Source organism: Venturia canescens, chromosome 4 (assembly GCF_019457755.1).
Source record: "Venturia canescens isolate UGA chromosome 4, ASM1945775v1, whole genome shotgun sequence".
Taxonomy (NCBI): domain Eukaryota; kingdom Metazoa; phylum Arthropoda; class Insecta; order Hymenoptera; family Ichneumonidae; genus Venturia; species Venturia canescens.
Window position 1 is genome coordinate 7,542,500 of NC_057424.1, and position 20,627 is coordinate 7,563,126.

Below are 20,627 nucleotides of genomic sequence, written 5' to 3' on the forward strand. Positions count from 1 at the left end.
CCAGTGGGCAGAATGCACATTTAAATTTTGGTCTAGGTACTGGTTTCTTCGATTCTTCGCCTGTCGTGGCGTCGTCGGATTCCTTGGAACAAGTTTGAGAATCGTCGATCGCTGCTTTACTCGTAGAAGCCGCCATCCTGTGCATAGTTGGAAAAAAAAGGTACAAAATACAGACTTCAATCGTGTATTGCAGAAAATTAATTTTCCCATCTTCATGGGAAACTAATCATTTCAGTACTTGATCTTTCTTACTCAGCGAATTTCATATTCTTCATTTTTTTGTTTATCATGGAGAGAGAATCATGAAATTTCATTCATTAGCTGTGCTCTCAATTGCGGAACAATGTGAAGTCGAACAACTTTATTTTCGATTCTACGATAAAATTGAATCTTTCGATCGAGTATTCAACATGATTTTTGGGCAATGATATCTTAGTAATTTGCACTACTTGGAAGCTCCATGAAAATCTGGGGAAATCAAGACTTCTGTACGAATGATGATGGGACTGGAAAAAAACTATATTTCTTTTTGGTTGTAAAAAATTTGTCTATTATCTACATCTTTGTGAAATTTTGAAGATGACACACGAAAAACCCATGATTCAATGCCTGAGAAATTTTTGATCTGAAATACTAAAACTCCACAATTTTCTAATGTACTTGTAATAAAAACATTTCTGGAAAATTTCTATGCAAATCCAACTTATCCATATCCATTCACGTAACAATGAAAAATTATTCACTTGCTAAACAATATTTTATTCAAAAAATGGCTTCATCATTTCTCTAAATCACTTTTTTCGAAGTATACGTTTACAAAGTTTCCAAAATCGCTGTCAATTCTTTTGAATTGTGAAAGGGATTTTTCCATACAATGAATCAACAAAAACATGGTGTAAATTCTCACTACGTTCTATTATTAAATACGTAATCGATAAATAATACAATTCAATATTTCTTGACAGAATTTGATTAGAGACAAGTGTAAATTTCATTTTCTAGTATCAGCAGAGACTTGATCCTGTTGAGATTCTTTGGGCCACCACCTAGGTTTAATAACAGTAACCCGAGAACCAGAAATGTTGATAGTTTGCGCTGCAAGAGCTTCAGAAATTCTCACAAGTCCAAGGCCAAAACGGCCTTCATTGCCACGAAATTTCCCGACACTTTTGCCAGCTTCGTCGAGCAAATTATCGTCATAATTGAAATTCTTTCCTTCGAAATTTTCGATCGTCAAAGGCATTAATCGTTTACGAACGACTCCGGTATGATGAGTACGAGCTGTCAATTCTTGACCGATGTAACAACCTTTGTGAAAACTGACACCGTGCATATAATCGCAATTCACCTCGAGAGGGAGAGCTTTGCCAACAGGCAAATCGTCGATTCCTTCACCAATGCCTAATCGGTAACGAAATTCTCGATAATTCGAGTGATTTTTACCCCTTTGAATATCGAAGCCCAAATGCTTGACAATTTGGTCTTCATCGACTTGTGCATTGCTCAAAATCCTCAAATTCAACTCGGGAATTCTCGGGTCTTCGTAGATAGCAATATCGTCAATGAGCTTGGTAGATTTGTTGCTTAAAGTGCCACACGGAAATATTTGACCTTCCAATTGCCATTTCGACATTTCCAAGTCTCCGGTCTCGTCGTTCGTAAATATTAGAGGATCGAACGTGCTCCATACTTTCATTTCATTCTCAAGCGAATCGATATCAACTTTACGCCGAACTTTGTACATTTTCAAATGTTTTTCAAGATTGTTCGTTACTCTCGTGTCGCATTCGATGTAATAAATTGACTTTTCGAGGGTTTTGTATATTATGGATTCATACATAACGCGACCTTTCGTATTCAAAAATAGGGTATAAATACTCGCTGCGCCATCATCGAAATGTCTCATGTCGTTCGTTATCAAACCTTGCAAAAAATTCGACGACTCGTCACCTCTGACTCTTATCAAACTTCTATTGCCCAAATGTTCCAATATTTTCGATCCCGAGCCCGTTGAATTCAGGCGTGAGTTTTTGTTAGTACCACGTGACCACCTTTCCACGTTCAACGGTGCGAGAATTTTATTTGATCGTAGGAACGTTAATCTCGGCATAATTGCCATTGTTTTTGTTTTTTTTCCTTTTACACAAACGTCAAACCACAAATTTGCTTTCAAATCTCTTTCATCTCTGAATTCGCAGAAATCTCTGATAGGAAAATACTACGAATATTCAGCATCAAGATTACGTTTTTTCTAACCTCACTTTTGCTATGCGTTGTATATTTCTATGATACTATTGAATTACGTGAAATACGAGTTCCTTTTTTGACTTACGTCGTTGTACGATGCGGTCTTTGTGATTAGGCAATCACAATTGACGTCGTCCGTTTTTAAAATGAATTAACGGGATGAATATTGACAATTGACCTGTGTAAACTGTATGGTGACTGCGGTTCATTATCGGTGGACGATATGTGTACATTTATTTGATGCATGGATTCTATGGATTCAGTTCGTTCACAGATCTTCAACTATAGTCAAACGACCATCTATTTACGGGCCATTAAAATATTAAAATTCTTCAAATAAATTGACCAAAACCTATAAACTCTCAAAAAATATAAATTCATATTTTCGAGACCGTGAATTAATTTTGTTATACACTGATTGTTTATTTGAATAATGACAAAATTAAAAATTGTGAAATTATTTAAATTCAATCAGGGCAAAAAATAAAATCATGGAATTTCACAAATGTCACCAATACGTTTGAATTGCTTTTAGAAATTAGCGTACGGTTTGATCGAAAAAACGAAAAATTACTTTCTGGGAAGCTTTAAAAATCATGCATAGACCTTGCATAAATTTCTTTAAGATTATTTATTATGAAAATGTATCAATCATCGACTTTACATATTTTTTTACATTATTCTAACGTGAATTATAATTATACTTATACATAAGTCTTTCGAAATCCCAAAATTTAATTTTCAAGACAGTACATGTACAATATATATTCATAAATCACTGCATTGAAAACAAAAGTAATAAAACTTCCCCGTCGATATGGAAATTAATGAAAAAAGTAAACATAATGTGATTGATTATTGCGTACCAAAATATGATGTAGTCGTAAGCATATTATATTTTGAAAAGAAAGGTACTGACTTTTTGTTGTTCTAAGGTGAAAAGAATCGTTTGACGATCTCATTATTGTTTAAAGAAATATTGCATGACAAAATTTGACGAAACAAAATAAAGCTCCGCAAAGTATTCATTATCAGATTGTCTGAAAACCATAACAATTGGGTTTTTTTTTCAGATAAGAACGCTCCATTATACTTCCGAAAGCCCAAAATCGAATTCTGCGATGAAATTTGGCATACATCTTCTATTTGACAATACCCCTGAAAAGATATTTGGTCACTTGCAATATTTACTGAGATATTGAAATCATTTGCGGTGGTTGGGATTTTGATAACACGATCGAGACATCGCTGTTAGCAAGAGATATATAGAAGTATATCAGAACGTGTTGCAATTATACAGAAAAAATTCAATATTTCGAAAAACATTGCGAGTCGTGAAATTTCGGTTTTGCGCTTTCAGAAGTTAATCCGAACGCTCAGAGCGAGTAATATATTTAATGAATAGAATTGCGTAAATAAAAATAAGATGAAAAGTCAAGTTCAAAGTCGTTGGAAAAGAATCATTTTTTTTTATAAAGTATCTAAAATATTTGGTATCGAATGAGCCAAAAAATGATATTGTTTTATTTGAAGTTATCGTTGAAGCTAAAAATAGAACCAGCGAAAAGATGTTGGCGAACTGGAAATTATGCTCATCGAAGAATAACAAAAATATTTTCTCTTCTTTCCAACGACGTGCGATTCGAGTTCGTAAGAAATGGTCTATTACCCTTTATCCCGGTTACGAGTCGAAATCTTCTTCTCTTTCGAAATGACATTCCAGCATCTCTTTCACCTGCTTCGGTGTGATCTCGTTGTAGGTCGAACTTATCTTTGCAGAGAGACCCCAAATGTTGGGATATCGTGTCGTAATGTTGAATCTTTCGAGATCATCGTCCGTAACTACGATTATCAAACTGACGTCTTCGAGATGAACGGAATTGTCAGAAGCACCGGATGCATTGTCGATCAACGTTTCACCTTCGCTCGAAAACGTTGGAACCAAGGTTCCTGAAGTGCTCGACGTTGTTTTAGCGGATGAATCGAGTTCTATCGATTGTCCGACGCTCGAAACATTTTTTACATTTACCGTGATAGTTTTTTCTCGCATTGCGGTCGAATCGAGCACGCGGATAGCATTCGAATGTTTTATCGCTTCCTCGTCGTCCTCGATCTCTTCGGCTTCATCGTTGCCGGCCTTTTCATCTCTCGTGATTCTTTCCATGAAGATACGCTCAGTGGTGTTGGTGAAATTTTTCGTCGAAGTCAAAGCTGAAACAATTCTATCAGCGAACCAAATGTACCGTCCGACAGATCCGTGAACTTCGATTTTATGCCTCGCAGCATCGTGACCGGTCTTGAACTCGATGTTGCAAAGCGCGCAGAAAGTATCGTGATGCAACAGGAAGTGATATCTGTAAAGTTCGTGGTTATTAAATTGTTTTTTACAAGTAACGCAAGGATAAGAAGAGGAATCGATTTTTTCGGAGTATCTCCTGTATTCGCAGAGGGAAACGAGCCTGTCGATGCCCAACATTTTCATCAATATTTCCGCGTCGATTTCGTTGCAGTTCCCACCTAAACGCCAACTTGAACCCACACACAAAACTTCACCGTTGTCCGAGGTAATGTGACGTTCTATCATGTGCCGTATTAATTTACCGTTTGGATACATTTTCTGGCATAGCTGGCATATCTCGTCGAAAATCGAGTGAATTTTCGTCATGTGATCCCTCAGCGTCGACCTTGAAAGACAGTACAACTGACACATAGCGCACTGTTGGATCTCGCTGTCATCGACGTACACCGACTTGTCTTTGTAGACGATCTGGTGTTCTTCGAAAGCGTCATCATCCTCGTCTTGGGAACTTTTGGCCGACGACTCATCATCGGGCACCGGGATTTTTGGCTTTCTTCCTCGCTTCTTCTTGCCCGCCTCGAAGAAACTCCCAATTTTCTGACCGATCGGACGCTTCGCCATGACCTTTTTCTTCTTGCTTCTGGAAGATCTCCATCTTCCACGTCGATGAGCAGGGGTGTCATCGGCCTTGATTGAATGATCGTCCTCGCCGGGATTTCCTTCGGTAGGAGCTTCGTTGATTTCCTCATTGCAGTGTCTTTCCGAATCGACTGGTTTTTCAAAGTCTTCGTCGTTCGTCGAGTCCGGCTTGGCCATACGCACGGGACTTGCCTTTCGGGTTTGATGAGGTCTGACGAATTGGTGTTTGCTTATGATGTGACGTTCTAGCATGCCGTTAGTGAGAAAATTCTTTTTACAATCGTTGCAACTGTGGACTCCATTAGTTTCCATGTGCTTCTCCGTGTTGTGCAATCTCAGTGACATTCCACTGGTAAAAGTTTCGTTGCAAGCGCGACAATTATACGAGGCAACGTCCGTGCAAATGTGAACGTTTACCATCGTCACGTTCGTTATTACTTTGGAACAATTGTCGCAAACGTGGACCATCGAATCGTCGCCGTGAACAAAATATTTGTGGCGACTGTAAGCCTGAAACAGTTTGAAATTTTGATCACAAATCTCGCAAGTCCAACGTTGAGGCGACTCAGGCTCCTCGGAGCCTCGCGAACCACCGATTGGTGTTAGCACGTCGGTAAGCACAGTGTCTTTGAGACTGTCGTCGTGGAGGAAGAACAAATGTTCGTTCAACGATGTGCGATTGGCGAAGTGTCTGTTACACTTGCCACATGCTATTGGCAACTTTTCGTTGTTCTCGTCGGCCTCACCCACTTCCATTTCTAACGACTCTTCCAATTCACATATCCCAGCATTCTCAGATTCGTTCTTTGTCAAATCGAGACTTTTGGCCGAGGACTCATTGGGGTCGGATGTTTTCTGTGTTTTCACCGGAACTGCTGTCTCCTCGTCCTTTGAAATTTGTGACATTTCGTAAGATGCGAGAGTCGCTCGTCTCTTCGAACCAACCACAACTTTTTCACTTGCTCCGTTCGTCCCGAACAAAACTGCTACATTATCGTCTCTCTCTCTTTCGTTGCGATACGGAATTATTTTTTCCTTCATTGGAGAGAATTCATCGTATTCGAGTTCATCAGATTCCCCAAAGTTGTCCTCGTCCTCCGAATCCGACTGGACTAATACTTCCGACCGATCCTCGTACTCGGTTTTCGATTCATTTTTCCCGTTCTCACCATCCTTTAGAATCTTTTCGTCCACGCGAGTCAGTCGGCGTAACGACAAGTCTTCCGTTCGTCCAAATGTTCTCTGAGAATTTTCAAAGCTGAGAGATCTCGACGAACGTTCAGCAGCGTTTTTACCCTTGTATTTTTGAACAATATTCTCCTTGGCTGGTCCCCCGAGCGAAGAGCTTTGAGAACGATTGTTTTTGGAACTATTCTTCCTTTCGTCGTCGCTCGAGTCATCGGACAAAAGTTGCTTCAGCACGTAATCGCGATCAGACGTAAGTGAATCAACCTTTTGAGTTTTTAATGCTCCCTCAAATTTATTGACACTGGTACTTGAAGCTTCTGAAACATTCGGAAGAGGCTCATCAGACATTGAACATAACTTGTCTTGGGTGCTCAAAGATTTTGTAGTTTTTATTTTTTTATCGGGGCACGCTGAAGCTTTGATCGTGTTATGGATTTCTCGTACATGACGAACATATTTCGTACTGTCAACGAATTTCTCATCACAAAAAGAACAACCCAATGTTGCCGGAGACAATTTATTCGTATCAATTTCTAATGTCGAATTTAAATCGGTCCTCTCGCTACTTTTGCTCGCAGTCGCCACTTTTTTCCGACAGTTCGTCCCCAGTAAAGACATTCGTAAATCTCTGATATATTCGGGCAATTCGTTCGGGGATTGAACCTTCGAATAGCGAATTTGGTGTTTGACGAACAAATGCTCGGTCAGTTCTTTCTCTGTATTTAGTTTGATGGAGCAACGAAGACACACAACGACCATATCGACGTTTGCCTTAGTTTCTGATTGAGTATCCGGAGATGGTTTTTCAACGGAGGGTGCTACCGCGATTTTGCAGGGAATATCGTTCTCACATTGCAAATGGTTCGTGGCTACGTGCAACTCAAGATGGAACGTTGAGATGAAGTAGCGTTGGCACAGTGGACACTTGACTGGAATTTTATTCGTATTTCTATCGCCGACCTGACTGCAGATTTTTTTCATCAATGCGCACAGTGTTCTGCACACTGAACAGAAGTTATCAGCCTTTTTTATCTTAACCTCAGTTTTTCTCATTTGTTTCGAGACGCTTGGGGGTTTTTTACTGGTTGAATGTGTTTTTTGTACCGACGATTCTGTGGAATTTGTTTGCGAGGAATTTTCAATTTCTTTCTGGTTCACGAGTTCAGAATCGTTTTTTTCATCTAAACATTTTTTTATGTCACCGTCATTCGAGTCGAATTCGGGCTGATTTCTTGTATCAGGATCATCAGAGTTATTTAATTGTTCGCACTTGCTTTTGTTTTCAAGATTTGTACTCCTGACGCGATCTCTACCTCTCAATCGTTTCGTTTTGTCCTCTGGTTTTTCATCTTTCTCGTCGTCTTCATCTTCAATCTTTTCCTTCGGTTTTTTATCTTTATCGTTGATTCTTCTTTTCGGTTCTTCATCCTCATCGTCCGATTGTTTTTTTCCTAATTTCTCACTCACGTTTGACTTCGGTTTCGATTGTTTTTCCTCTTTGTTCGCACTTCTGTTCCGTTCACCGTCGTTAGTCGATTTTTCATCCAGATTTTTTCCGTCCCCGCTGTTTTGTTTTTTCTCCTGATTGTCTTCACCGTCAATTTTTTCCTCTGACAACTTATTTTTATCGTCTCCTTTTCCTTTCCGTTGCGTGTATCTTTTCTCTTTCAGTTTCTTATTTACAATAGCTCTTTTGTCCTGTTTATTCGGGGTATCGTCGGGTGCTGCATCACGGTTTGTCGAGCCATCGGAATCGATCGACGAATTATCGTCGTATAAATTATCGCAAGAGAATCGTGGCAGTCTCAACGCTCGCTTTCGAATTAAATTTACGTCGCTGCCAGGGGATTTTGAAGCTCGCATTCTCAAAGATTGTGATTCCTTGAGTTTGGACGATCTCCTCGTCGATTTAACGTTGAGTCTCTCTGGACTTGAATCTTTTGACGCCAGCTTCGATTCCGAGGCTTTTTCACTCGAATGCATGGATTCTTTTTGTTTTGGAGAACTGACTGATCCCATGTCAACATCGTCAGCGTTCAAAGACACACGATTTGCATCAACTTGATCGCAAGTCGGAGCCGAGGATGGCGGCTCAGATTTTTCATCAACTTTTTGTTTCTCAACGCTTTTGGCAACTTCGGACTTGTCCTCGTCCTCGATATCGATTAACGTAAAATCTTGACTCGATCGAGAATTATCCGATGTCGAATCCTCGAGTTTCTGGTATTTTTCTTTTTTCGGTGATTCTACAGCATCGTCAGACGGTTTGGTCTTCGCAAATTCGTCATTCGAGTATTTCTCGAAAGCGTCGTCGAATATTTTTTTTTTGCGTCTTCTCATGCTTCTTCGCGGAGCCGGGGAATTTGCATTCGAAATCGTTGCATCTTGTTTATCTTTGAATACCTCTTTTCGCCGATTTCTTAATGTTGATCCAGCAACAGGGTGCTCCCGATCCCCGTTCATTTTTTTCAATTTCGGATTATCCAATCTTGGCGTCTCTTTTGAAGTAATAGCGGGTTTATTGTTAGACTCCGTTAGATCTTCATGTTGGTTTGAGCCTGCAAAACCAATATGCAATGCTTTCGTCACGAATTTCATCGAATATTTTTCAAGCGCCAAACCGTCAAGTTTTACGATCGGTATTGTCAGTTTTCGCTTTTCAGCATTAACGAATGTTTCATCGTTGATAATGGTTTTATGGTTTACGATATCGTTATCAACGTATATGTATCTCGACTTCATAGTCTGATTTTGCGATTTTGTTGCTCGAGGACCAGTCGCGACTGAATGTAGTTGGGAATTTTCTTCCGATTTCCCTGTTTTCAAGTTTGAAAATGGAACTTTTTTTATTATCGGGCGCGATGGAAAATGATCGTTAGAGTGCCCAGCAGTAGATTCGAATTTAACGCGTCTTTCGTTTGCAACTGTTTTGACATTTTTGAGTCCACGCTTGACAATTTGCTTCTTCGGCGCTTCGAGCTTGATCAGATTGTTCTCGGCGTCTTTAGTAACGGTTATTTTATGATACGAATAACGATGCTCCTTCAGCTCGATGTCGGAACGAAAGGAAGCGTTGCAAAGTTCGCAAAATACTATGCGAATGCCGGGATGCGAGAGTGTTGCGTGACGATGAAATTCGTATTTGTCGGTGAATCGATCTTTGCAAATGATACACTGGGCTAGCCATTTTTTTTCCACCGGCGGGCCTAAATTCGCAAGCGTTTTTGTTATCTGACTTTGCATTCTCAAGAGTGTTGACATTTTTGGCTTCATTTGATTCGGTCTCGCGGTCGGCCTGGTATTTCTTCTTCTGGTCATGAGAATCGTTGATTTCCTCATTCTCGTCATCATTCTTGCAGTTTTTTGAGCTGAAATCTTTTCTTCTTTGCTTTTGCTATTCGGCCCGGTAGTTCTGCCTTTTTTTTTATTCAAATTGAGAGCTCTGCTCTGTTTCTTCTTTGAAACAAAAGTTCTGCTCCGTTTTCTGGAGGGTTCGGGCTTATTCATCGATTCTTTTGCATCGACAAATTCCGTGTCAGCGTCAGGCTGCTTACTGTCAGCTTTTTCAACCTGTGGAAATATTTCCAGCGGATCGGTTTCGTTACTGTCTGCAACGGATTTTTCACTCTCCATTAAAATTTTTTCTTCAGTCGTCTCTGGGACGTAAATAATCTCATTGATTTTAGCAAGCTTCTCTGTAAACTCAATATTATCTTTATTCTTTGACTTTGAGCACGGTTCTTTGGGCACACTGTCCTGACGTTTTGTTTTAATTACTCGCGGCGAGACAATTGTCAATTTGGCAGAATTATTCTCCAAAAAATTATTTTCAGAAGCACCATATGAACGTGGAATCCCAATAACTTGTTGCACTCGCGCTACGTCCTTTGGATTTTGTATTATTTCACACATGCTCGCCGTCTGCGATTGAACAGTCGTTGCCTCTTTTTCAGAAACAGGCAAAATCATAACAAAGTTATGGCCATCCGCTTTTGTCAACTGCTCTATTGATTTTATACAAGGTTTTTTATAAACCTGTCGCACCGTCGACGTTGGTGAATTAGGTGTCAAGCCTATGGCTCTGGTTGGAGAAAATTTAATGAGCGGTGGAACTTTTTTAGGAGAACGTGGTGCAGTTTGACCAATTTTTGGTGAACCCGTTGGCGTCAACTCCAGTACGGGTCTACAGGTATTGGACATCAATCGTACAATCCTGGTTGAAGGATCCGGAATCAACTCTGCTACTCCCGCTCGCGAGTTGGCTCCTCGCACTTGCGTTATCCTTGGTGTCGAGTTTCTCGACACTCGTGATAGTATGGGCGAAAAAGTTTGTATCCGTCGAGAGATTTTCTTAGTGGAGTTTGGTACCGCACGGGTCACTGTTAACGACGGGTTCGCTATCAACTCCGCGACTTTTTCCAACGAATCGGGTGAAAAGGGCGCTACTCTCGTTGACGACTGTGGCGCTAACTTTACAACTTTATCAGAAGAATGAGAAGTGGCTGGTTTTCCTACTCTCGTGGACAAATTTTGCCCACTGCTTCCAACTGTTATCATCGAGTCTGCAGTGCTTTGCCCCACTCTTTTGGAGAATTCGGGCATTAACTGATAAACTTTTGTTGAACTGTTGGCTGTAAGCTGCACAACGTTGATCGAATGCTGCGTTGTTGTCTGTATAATTTTTCCATCGGTACAAGTGACGGATTGCTGAAGAAAAAAAATAATTGGTACACAACAGATTGCGACCTTCATTGTATTCTCAAACTTTATTTCTCACTAATTATTACATTACTAGAAGTTAGATCGTTACATCACTATTCCTTACCTCCTTGGAAAGGGATACCCCCATTTCGAATCGCATGCTTGTTTTTTCCATATTATTGTCAGCATCATTATTCGTTGTTAATTTTGCATGATTGGGCTGGACATTTTTCATCTGAGACGTTACGACCTGATGTTCTATCGCCTCTATGTCTTTTTCCTTTTTGTTGCAATCTCGCTGTTTGCCATTATAATTACTAAGAATTCTTGGCCGTAACATGGTGAGGATGTGATTTTTTCAATAATTATCAATTAAAACGGCGGAAAGCTCATTTTTTACATTTTCTACAAATTCCTCAATTAACATTGTTGTATGAAAAATACCTGCAAACAAACGATCTATGTTGCATTCGACAACCATTCAATAACGGTTATACAATTGAAATGGATACCATCTTAATGTCGACTTAAAACGAGAAATTCGAATTGGTGGAGTTTCAAAGATTGCTAACGATTTGAAGGACCGATTAAAAGTGAAATATTGTTATATTTTGATGCGTTCTAACCTCATGAAGACATTTTATGCGATGCACGGTTTTCGATAAATTCGTAGCTATCTCAGTAGTTCTTTCATAGATTGTATCAAGTTATTAGCCACAACTGTTTAGCGTCTTGGTGATTCCTGACTTCCTGATGCGAAAAACATTCCTTTTGCTGAATGAGTTTTAACGAATTACAAGAAAAATATTTCTGTTTTCACTGAATTCACTCGTATTCACAGATACAGAACCGATATAGCGAACGCGCCATTTTTAGCATTCATTTCGCAGCGCTCTTAGTGACATTCCTCGGTACTATTTTGACTGCGGACCTGCGCGCGACGCGCGACCGTGCGACCTTCGTGGTATGTGATCACGTGATAGTAAACAAACATCACAACATATATGTATAGAATTCTATGCTGCAGTCTGGGCGCCTTTTTTAACCAAGAACACCAAGAATTACATTTCTATATATTCGAAGTCGTTTTTTTACCATACTGGTTTGAAATGGAATCTGAGCAAACATTATTGAAGCAGCTGAAAAATCGTTTCGGTTATGAACGATTCATGAATGCTGATCAAGATAAAGCCACCAGAGAAGTTTTTAAAGGTATTTATTATAATGTGAAGAACAAAATAATTTTTTTTTTTAATTATCAGCGTGTTCTTATAACCGCTCAATATATGTATATTTAGGCAAAAACGATGTGCTCATTAATCTGCAACCCGGTACTGGTAAATCAATTTGCTTCCAATTACCAGCAATTATTGAACAGAATGCCGTCACAGTCGTTTATGTACCCACAGACGCAATTGGTGAGGTAAGTTGATCTATTGTTTCATATTTTTTTTTTTATTCCTGAAGTCGAGACTAATCAAAATCATTGATCTTGCTTTTTATTTCATATCATGAATATTCTCTTCAATACTTCAAGACACAATTCTGAAATTTCCAATCAATTTCATCTCTGCAACATTGATACAAATTATTTATCAGAGTTCGACAGAAATGATTATTTTGGTGTAACAAAGCATATAACATCCTGAATGTGAAAATTAAAATCCACCATTACTTTATTTTAGTGGACATCATGTGTGTATGCGCGTGCATACACTGGGCAGTATTGGATAGATCATCAATTCCGCTTATATGTACTAAAAATTTGCTAGATTAATTAGAGTTTCAGTTGTAGGAAAAACATGAAAATACATTTATTGGTGTGAGGACTTTTGAAATTCAGGCAAAAATTTTTTTTTCTTATTTGCTACAAAAAAAATTTTGTTTTTTTTTTTTCGTTGCAGAATCATGTAGATTTGTTGAAAAAGAAGAAAATCAATGCGGAATATCTTTGTGCACGGTCACATAAAAAACTCAGTTCAACTGTTTTGAAAGATTTCCCATGTCAGACGACAGAGTTGAATTTTCTTTACGTATCTACCGATAAGTCCATTGCTCGATATATTCAGGTAATTCGATATATTCGTGTTATTATTGTATGCCAAACCGACAAATACATTCTATTGCCACCCAAGAATGAATGCTGAACTTTTTCTTATTTATTCATTTTCTACTGTACTGCTCAAAAACTTTTCATGCAGTTAGAAAATATATTTCCCTACCAACTGTATTGAATTATGCTATTGTTTTTTATAAACTTTTTATTTGATTAATATTTTGCCATCATTGATTCATTCATCAGAGATTACTATCGAAGCTAATAAAAAACAATGCTCTGGCATTCCTGGTGTTCGAAGAAGCTCATTGCATCAGCAGCTCAAGCCATGATTACCGGCCTGCTTATAAGGAAACTACAAATAAAATTACTTCGAAGTTTCCAAAAATTCGAAAAATCGCTCTCACAGGAACGGCTACGCGTGAGGTGAGGGTACAAATTTTATAAAATATTTCGACAACATGAACTCAAAATGATGTGAAAATCTTTCTAGTTCCAAAAAGTAATTTATTAACAGAAACTTTACTGATTTCAGATAATAGAAAATATAATTCACACACTGGGTATGAAAAACGTGGAAATAGTACGTTCAACGATCACTTTTCCAGTCTGTCAGGACATTCGCTTCATCGACATTATAGAAAATCCTATAGAAGATTTGAAAATCTTCATCAACAAATGTATGCATGGAGTGACAAACGAACCTACAAATGTAATGGATTCTAAGGGGTTTCGTTAAAATAACCAATAGTGTTATTCGTCGAAATACTAATCTCGTTTAATTGCAGTATGCTCCAATTAGCGGCATCATATTTTGCAGAAAGAAAGATGCACTGAGGAAACTTGAAAGGGAATTACGTGCTCTGGGAACTCCGATTGTATCGTATCATGGGGGTAACTATTTGTACAAATTGATTTATTGGACATTCTTTACTGCCTTCTTTTATATTCACATGCAAATAATCGGAAAATTTGGAACACTCTGGATTCGTAGCGACGTTTTCATGACGTCATTCGTACTCTATTGCCAAATTCATGTTAATTTCATGAGCTTTTTCGAGGGGTCCAAAATTTCGAATGAAAAAAACGGAATCGCCATTCTTCTAATATCTGTTTCGGTTTTTCGGAAAAACTTATGAAAAATCGTTACATTGTCATATAGGTGACTATAAAATGATTCTGCATGAAGAATATTGGAAACGATAAAATAGTTTTTAGATTTTTTTCCTTCTTTCAAAACAATTGAAACGGATCTTTGAAAATTTCTTTTCTAAATTCTATTTTTTTCAAGAGTCGCTGTCCAAAATCAATGGTTGAAAATATTCTAGTAATTAGTAATAACAACGGAACTTTTATTGTCAGATTTGTCGTTGAAGGATCGAAGAACAGTACGGGAAAGATGGATAGCCGGCGAAATTCCAGTAATCGTGACTACACAAAAATTTGGATTTGGTTTTGAAGGACCGAACGTGAGGTCATAAAGTGCTCAGTTTTAATAAGTTATCGCCATCGAATGAATGAAACGATGACGAGTTTGATAAAAGTATTGGTTGACGATAAGTTTTTTAAACTTTCAGATTCGTCGTGCACTGGGGTATGCCTCTGAGTATCCAGCAATTTTGTCAACAAGCGGGGAAATGCGTTCAGGATGGACTGAGAACTTCGAGCAGAATATATTTCAGTATCGAGGAATCCGACAACATCAAAATGTACATTAAATCGCTCCGAATTACGCGGGGCCAACATTTCGATCCCGTGGCACTGAAGATTCGATTCGATCAATTTATCGATTTCTGTTTCGAACGGAAGTACGTATTTGATTCTCGCTTTGATATGAGAATAAAGAAGAAATTCTACCTGAAAGAGAAGAACTTAATTCTTCCTGGACTTTCAACCATGTTTTAATCACCGATCAATTTTCAGATGTCGCGCTACAGTCTTAATGTCATATTTTGATCACAAAGCTTCCCAGCGCTGTTTGACCTGCGAGGCTTGTTGCGATCCCAGAGGCTTGGAGAACCGAATCGAAGAATTTTCGAAATTCTATCTGGAAATGCGAAGAAAAATGATTCGTAAGCTTAAGTGCAAACAAATTCGAGAACGGTGGGCTGCATCTTCGAAATGGTCAAACTCCAACAATCCTCCGGACACATCTTTGGAAAACTCTTTGGGAAATTTTTTCGAAGGTCCAATTGTTTTTGGGATAGTCTCAAAGGTGATCCTTTTTCTCGAAATTTTTCAAAAACTAATTCAATTTGACTCAACTAGCATTTTCAAATTTCGAGTTCAAATCTATTTTGATCCGTCATTCGTTAGTTTGAAAATTTTTTTAAATTAATGAAACAATATTTGTTATTCCATAAGCAACGAGAGTGTAGTTACAATCAACTGCTCCGGGAACTCGACAAAAATTACAGAAAATACCAGTCGCAACTGAGGAACAATATTAAGAGCAACACTGTTTCGGAGATAGCTCGTTCATTGGAATTCTCTATATTCATGGGAGCTAAAAACCGCGCAAAGTACACTCACGATATTGTTCTCATGGTATGAGAATAACGTTGAAATCAGTATAGTAGAATTTTGAATATATTTTACAGAACACTTTCATGCTGTCTTACTATCCAAAATGTTGTGCTGAAAACTCTAGTATGATGTTATGAGAAACTTATAAAAAATAGCATTTATCTTCAACGTTATGTCGTAGATTCAATACATTCGAAGGTGTCGCGAGCCTTGCGGTCACTTGATGTATCACGAAGAGGTGGAGACTTTCGGACGCCAGGAGAGTCCAGAGATCATAGAACTGATGGACAGTGACAGCAGTACTGAAACAATATAAGCTGCGTCGATGTTTTACCAAACTATTTGAAGAAAACTCTCTTCTATTAACTTTCCAAGAGTAAAGTAACCTGAAAGGTGCAAAAAATACTATATTTTTCAATTTTCACGCTTTGTAAATTGCGGCACTCTTGTTCCGCATTTCGTGTATTATAATTTTGTTAAAATCGAGCAACGAAAGCAGGCAACATATTGCTTAGTCGGTCAGACAAATAATATACGAAAATTCAAATATTCATAGTCGTCCATCGCCGGTTAGCGAACGGGAAATAGAAAACGTCATATTCGGACGACAAGACATGGAGCTTTTAAAAACTAGGGAAGTCTAGAACGTAAATGAGTTCATGCGAGAATATTTTATCAATATTTTGACTACGCAACATCTGACCCCCAAATAACCAGCTCCGATCCTAATTATAAGTTTTCCATGTATGGAGGCATCGAAACTTGATCCTTGATAATGAAAGATGAATGCATTGAATAGTCGTGTAGTATCCGCCAGAACATTAGAGTGAAAAAAAAATGTTGTTTGATCTTATTACTAGAAAAAAAAAAAACAAAGCATAAAGTGGCTTCTGGAGCCTTTACACGATCACAAACATCGTTATGGGAGTCAACAAAAGACCTTTTTCCCATTGAATTGCTGTTTCGTGTACATGAACGTCAGAATATCTATTAAAAAAAGCTATTCCTGTCTACCAGAGGCCCGAAAAAAGCACAAATTTTGAATATTTTTTGACGTTACTGGTAACATTATGATTTTTGCAAAACACTTTGGTTGGAATGATACTTCGAGAATGTCTTTTTAGCAGTTACATAAAAGTGAAGATTTTTTTCCATGGCTTTCGTAGACTCGAGTTTCCTTTTGCGGTCACTTTGTTTAAAGCAATTATTTTACAAACAAACTATTGTTAGCGATCCGCATTCATTGTTAACGAGAATAATCCATTTATTTTCAAGATTTCCTGCAGACCTTGGGTACTTAGTGAACTATAAACTCCGATTTCGTTTCTAAAACACGTGAAAATCCGTGCCAGTCTGTTACTGAAAGAAAAACACGAAAAAATGTCACTAATTATCAATAAAAATAAAAAAATCTCAATACTTCGACAATAATGAGGAACGGAGGAGCTCGAGTTGATTCATTCACATGAGAGCTAATTATCCAGCATCCCAATGAACGAGTCACTCGTTCCGCGTCCTTCGAAGAGCGGAACATTAAAGTAATTAAAGTCGGCGGTAATTGACCTCTCGAGAAGATCTACATCGCGTTTACGTTTCAGCGAGCGTTAATGATTTTTCTCCCACGTTCTTAATGCTCGTTCTGCAAGATCTTTTGTTTTCTCAACGTAGGGAATTCTTGATGTTCGCGTTCGCGATTTGCGAATGTCAATTGATTTCGGCGGGTTTTCAAGGCCCCGCATGATCGGGTCGAAACGAACGGATGAAATCCATCGACGCTTTGCAATCAAAGCGTGAGTGATTGTCGTCGAATTAAGAGAAATCATTCGACGCAGCAGCATCCTACTCGAATCCACGTCCATTTTCATACACACGTATTCAGACGATTTAATTTCTCGGCCTCGGAGCTCCAACCTTCCGACATACATATGTAACATGCGTTTGAAGGCGATCGCTCAATTAACCGGAAATCCCATACGCAACCAATTAAAATGCTCACTAAATCTGCTATATTGTATCCATTTGTTGCGAAATAACGTTGCATGCAGACGACGACACACTCAGTTCTATAAAAGAATTGCACTTTTTTCCCTCGATCCGAAGGAACGATTAATTTCTATGTAGAATCGTTATTAATACAAAACTGTTAATTAACTAGCCATAAAAAGTGCTTGGCCTTCGCTACTAGCTCGACCCTAAGGCCAAAGAGCTTATTACTGCTTTTATTTTGTATCGCTTAGCGTGGAATCTGCAGCACACGAGAGACAGTTTAACATTATCGTTTCGATCTATCCAATCGTGGGTGCATTGTCATCACAGCAGTAGGAAACGTTTTGTCCTCATTTTCGCCGATGGTTTACTTTAAGGAAGTTGAAGCGATATATAAAAGACATCATACGAAAAATACATTAGATTTTATTATTCCAAATCAATGAATTGAAAATTTACGTGAATTTTCTTGAATAGCGCTTAATTATGTGTGAAAAATTTGGAGAGGTTTCACCGCCTAGTAATCGAGATATTCATTGTTGAAAATCACAAGGTTAAACATGGGCTCTTATGGAAGCTTTGAAAAAATTGCAAACTTCAACAATAAATATCTCAATTTCACAACGGTGAACCAGAAGTTTAATACTGTCTTAAGCTTTATGTTTAAAAAATTTTTATGTGCCAAGTTGGAAAATAGTTTTAACATAAGATACGCTTCAACCTCCTTAATCATGAAGCTAGACCGAGAAAAGTATTGTTTATAGGACAAACATTCGCTTATGGACCAGAAAAGCTAACGAACGAATCGTTGAGCTCTTTCGACATCGATAAATGCTTCGATCTGAGATTTTCTCGTCAAAACGAATCGATTTTTATTTCACGAACTTTTCACGATTGCAAGTATTTTCACCTTCGCGTTTCGTGCATGAAAAATGACAAATCATAGCCATAAGCAAAGCGATTATCGCGTGATTTGTTTCACGCGACTGATACAAAAGACTGGAAAAAATAACGAAAATCTGGGGGGCTATTCTCGACGTTTGAGAATAGTATTCGTGAACGAAAATAATGTTTTTCCCAAAGAGCGCTGCGTCCACGAAATTGTTTCCCATACGAAACTTTTTCGTTAACGAATCGACGCCACAAAGAGTGACTCTTCGAGGGAACTTTCAATCCGCCAACGGAAGTGATACACGGAACTTATTTACGTCCGTTCACGGAAAACGTTTCCCGTGAGTCGAGAATAGACCCCCCCCCCCAGGGAGCTATGGAAAAACATTTATCGTATAAAATATGAAAAATTAATATGAAATAAAATAATTAAGTGTTGAGATGTTTAAACATTTTTTTTCACTCTGCACATAATCAGAAGCATTGAAAGACGAGAGTGATAGATTTTATGATCGAATACGATGAATGTAGACACAGAAAACTCGCAGACAAAATAATCTCGACGATTCCGAAGGTCTTTTCACCGAGTGTGCACCACAATTATTCATGCTTTTTAAGGGGTCTATCCTGATTGGAATTTTCGAAAAATCGATTTTTTTTATTGCATTTTTCGGAAGTATACATATTTAAAAGTATTATTCTAAAATTTTATAAATATCCGAGCAGTCCAGGTGTACTTTCGAGCGACGTATCGGCTGTCTGAGCGCGCTAATACGCACCGCCCAGCGCGGTACCGCGTACCTGCCTTTGTTTAAACGCGTTTTTCTCAAAATTACATTTTACCACGACTCGTTGATAAAATCTCCGGGACTACTCAACCGCTCCTTACCAAAATTTTACCGCATGTTTTTTATGACTATAGCTACAGTGCGTATCGAACGAATATTGAAATTTTGAGTGAAACTATTTTTTTTGCAAAAAACGATGAAAAAAACGTGCTTTTCGTTGGAATAATGGCTGCCATTTTATCATTTTTGAAAAAATAAGAAATCGTATGATATGCGCTATAGCCATTTACCTATTGAATCTAAAACCAATTTTTTTTCAACCAAGATTTTATCAACTGCGCACATTTTTCAGCACAAAAACCGAGTAAAATAAAAATAAAAAGCAATTTTTCGTGTATTTTAAGAGTGCATTCTTTAGGCCTAACACTTTTTATATCCATATTTATAATTTATACCGGTCAAAAAAATCAGTGAAAATATTCTTTTTTATGCCCGTCTATTTATGGTAGACCCCTTAATATTTCGTTAAATTGGGCTCTTAGAAGCACACGGAAGTAAAAATTCGATTCTCATTGCACAATCGAAGGATACTCACATGTTGGAGTGGAATAAGAACGATCCAATCGAAGAATGTGCTTCCGATAATCCGGCGCGTTCCCAGATATGCGATAATTAGAGGAGCGAGGTGATTTGCTATCGCGAAGGCGGAATTGACTATGAAAAAGTTTTGAGCCCATTATTCATTCACAATTATCGATAATTGGATGTTTGCTTGGTGCGTTTTAAATCTCATTCACAAAGTACTCAATTGTCGATCCAGGATAAAGTATCTCAGCATCCGAAAAATTGTTCTCGTCCAAAAATCGTCAGGATTCCAGAATTCTGTTTTGATTTTTGACTCAACGATTCTCTCACCGTTTTGTCACGATTTTTGAACGACGCTGAAGTTCCCAACGTTGCAGTTCAACGAAAAAAACATTTGTCATTGAGCAATTCGGCAGGGAACGAAATTGGAGAATTGCTCGAGTTATTGGAGGCTTTTTTGCATCATTTCGTTGGACACCAATGTTGTAAACTTCAGCGTCATATTTTTGATGCTCCAATGAATAGTTCCAAATCCCAGTTGTTTAGTGACCTACTCGAACAGCATCGATTACGAAATACAGAGTTTGAAAGTGGAGCTTCTTAGTCAAACAAACTTGCTCTGTTTATCATCGGTAGCGAGACTGGAATATCCGAGACCACGATTAATTGACATATGCGATGAATTTTTTGAGATTAAATCTCGTTTTTTCTCAAGTATCTC

The 20,627-nt window shown here is 38.2% G+C and overlaps 3 protein-coding genes across 3 annotated transcripts; 1 reads left to right on the plus strand and 2 right to left on the minus strand.

The window, feature by feature from the left end:
• Window positions 1-896: 896 nt before the first annotated feature.
• Window positions 897-2,320, minus strand: LOC122410176 (putative transferase CAF17 homolog, mitochondrial). Its single transcript, XM_043418258.1, has one exon. The coding sequence runs from the start codon at window positions 2,117-2,119 to the stop codon at window positions 992-994; it is 1,128 nt and encodes a 375-aa protein (XP_043274193.1). The 5' UTR covers window positions 2,120-2,320; the 3' UTR covers window positions 897-991.
• A 539-nt stretch (window positions 2,321-2,859) lies between these two features.
• LOC122410172 (uncharacterized) lies at window positions 2,860-11,962 on the minus strand. Its single transcript, XM_043418253.1, has 3 exons — window positions 11,701-11,962; window positions 11,199-11,518; window positions 2,860-11,080 (listed from the first exon to the last, which is right to left on the minus strand). The coding sequence occupies exons 2-3, from the start codon at window positions 11,412-11,414 to the stop codon at window positions 3,929-3,931; spliced, it is 7,368 nt and encodes a 2,455-aa protein (XP_043274188.1). The 5' UTR covers window positions 11,415-11,518; window positions 11,701-11,962; the 3' UTR covers window positions 2,860-3,928.
• Window positions 11,963-12,047: 85 nt separating this feature from the next.
• LOC122410174 (ATP-dependent DNA helicase Q5-like) lies at window positions 12,048-17,084 on the plus strand. The gene is made up of 11 exons (XM_043418256.1): window positions 12,048-12,286; window positions 12,373-12,497; window positions 12,979-13,143; window positions 13,377-13,556; window positions 13,666-13,842; window positions 13,919-14,024; window positions 14,493-14,604; window positions 14,708-14,938; window positions 15,054-15,345; window positions 15,495-15,677; window positions 15,838-17,084. The coding sequence occupies exons 1-11, from the start codon at window positions 12,079-12,081 to the stop codon at window positions 15,970-15,972; spliced, it is 1,914 nt and encodes a 637-aa protein (XP_043274191.1). The 5' UTR covers window positions 12,048-12,078; the 3' UTR covers window positions 15,973-17,084.
• The last annotated feature ends 3,543 nt before the right edge of the window (window positions 17,085-20,627 follow it).

What these genes read in the sequence shown, in the direction of transcription:
- LOC122410176 (XM_043418258.1), bottom strand. Translation starts at nt 2,119, where the DNA reads ATGGCAATTATGCCGAGATTAACGTTCCTACGATCAAATAAAATTCTC.
- LOC122410172 (XM_043418253.1), bottom strand. Translation starts at nt 11,414, where the DNA reads ATGTTACGGCCAAGAATTCTTAGTAATTATAATGGCAAACAGCGAGAT. An exon ending in GGGTATCCCTTTCCAAGGAG is followed by an intron (nt 11,081 to 11,198) that starts GTAAGGAATAGT and finishes TTTTTTCTTCAG; the next exon opens with CAATCCGTCACTTGTACCGA.
- LOC122410174 (XM_043418256.1), top strand. Translation starts at nt 12,079, where the DNA reads ATGTATAGAATTCTATGCTGCAGTCTGGGCGCCTTTTTTAACCAAGAA. An exon ending in CACCAGAGAAGTTTTTAAAG is followed by an intron (nt 12,287 to 12,372) that starts GTATTTATTATA and finishes ATGTATATTTAG; the next exon opens with GCAAAAACGATGTGCTCATT. An exon ending in CCACAGACGCAATTGGTGAG is followed by an intron (nt 12,498 to 12,978) that starts GTAAGTTGATCT and finishes TTTTCGTTGCAG; the next exon opens with AATCATGTAGATTTGTTGAA.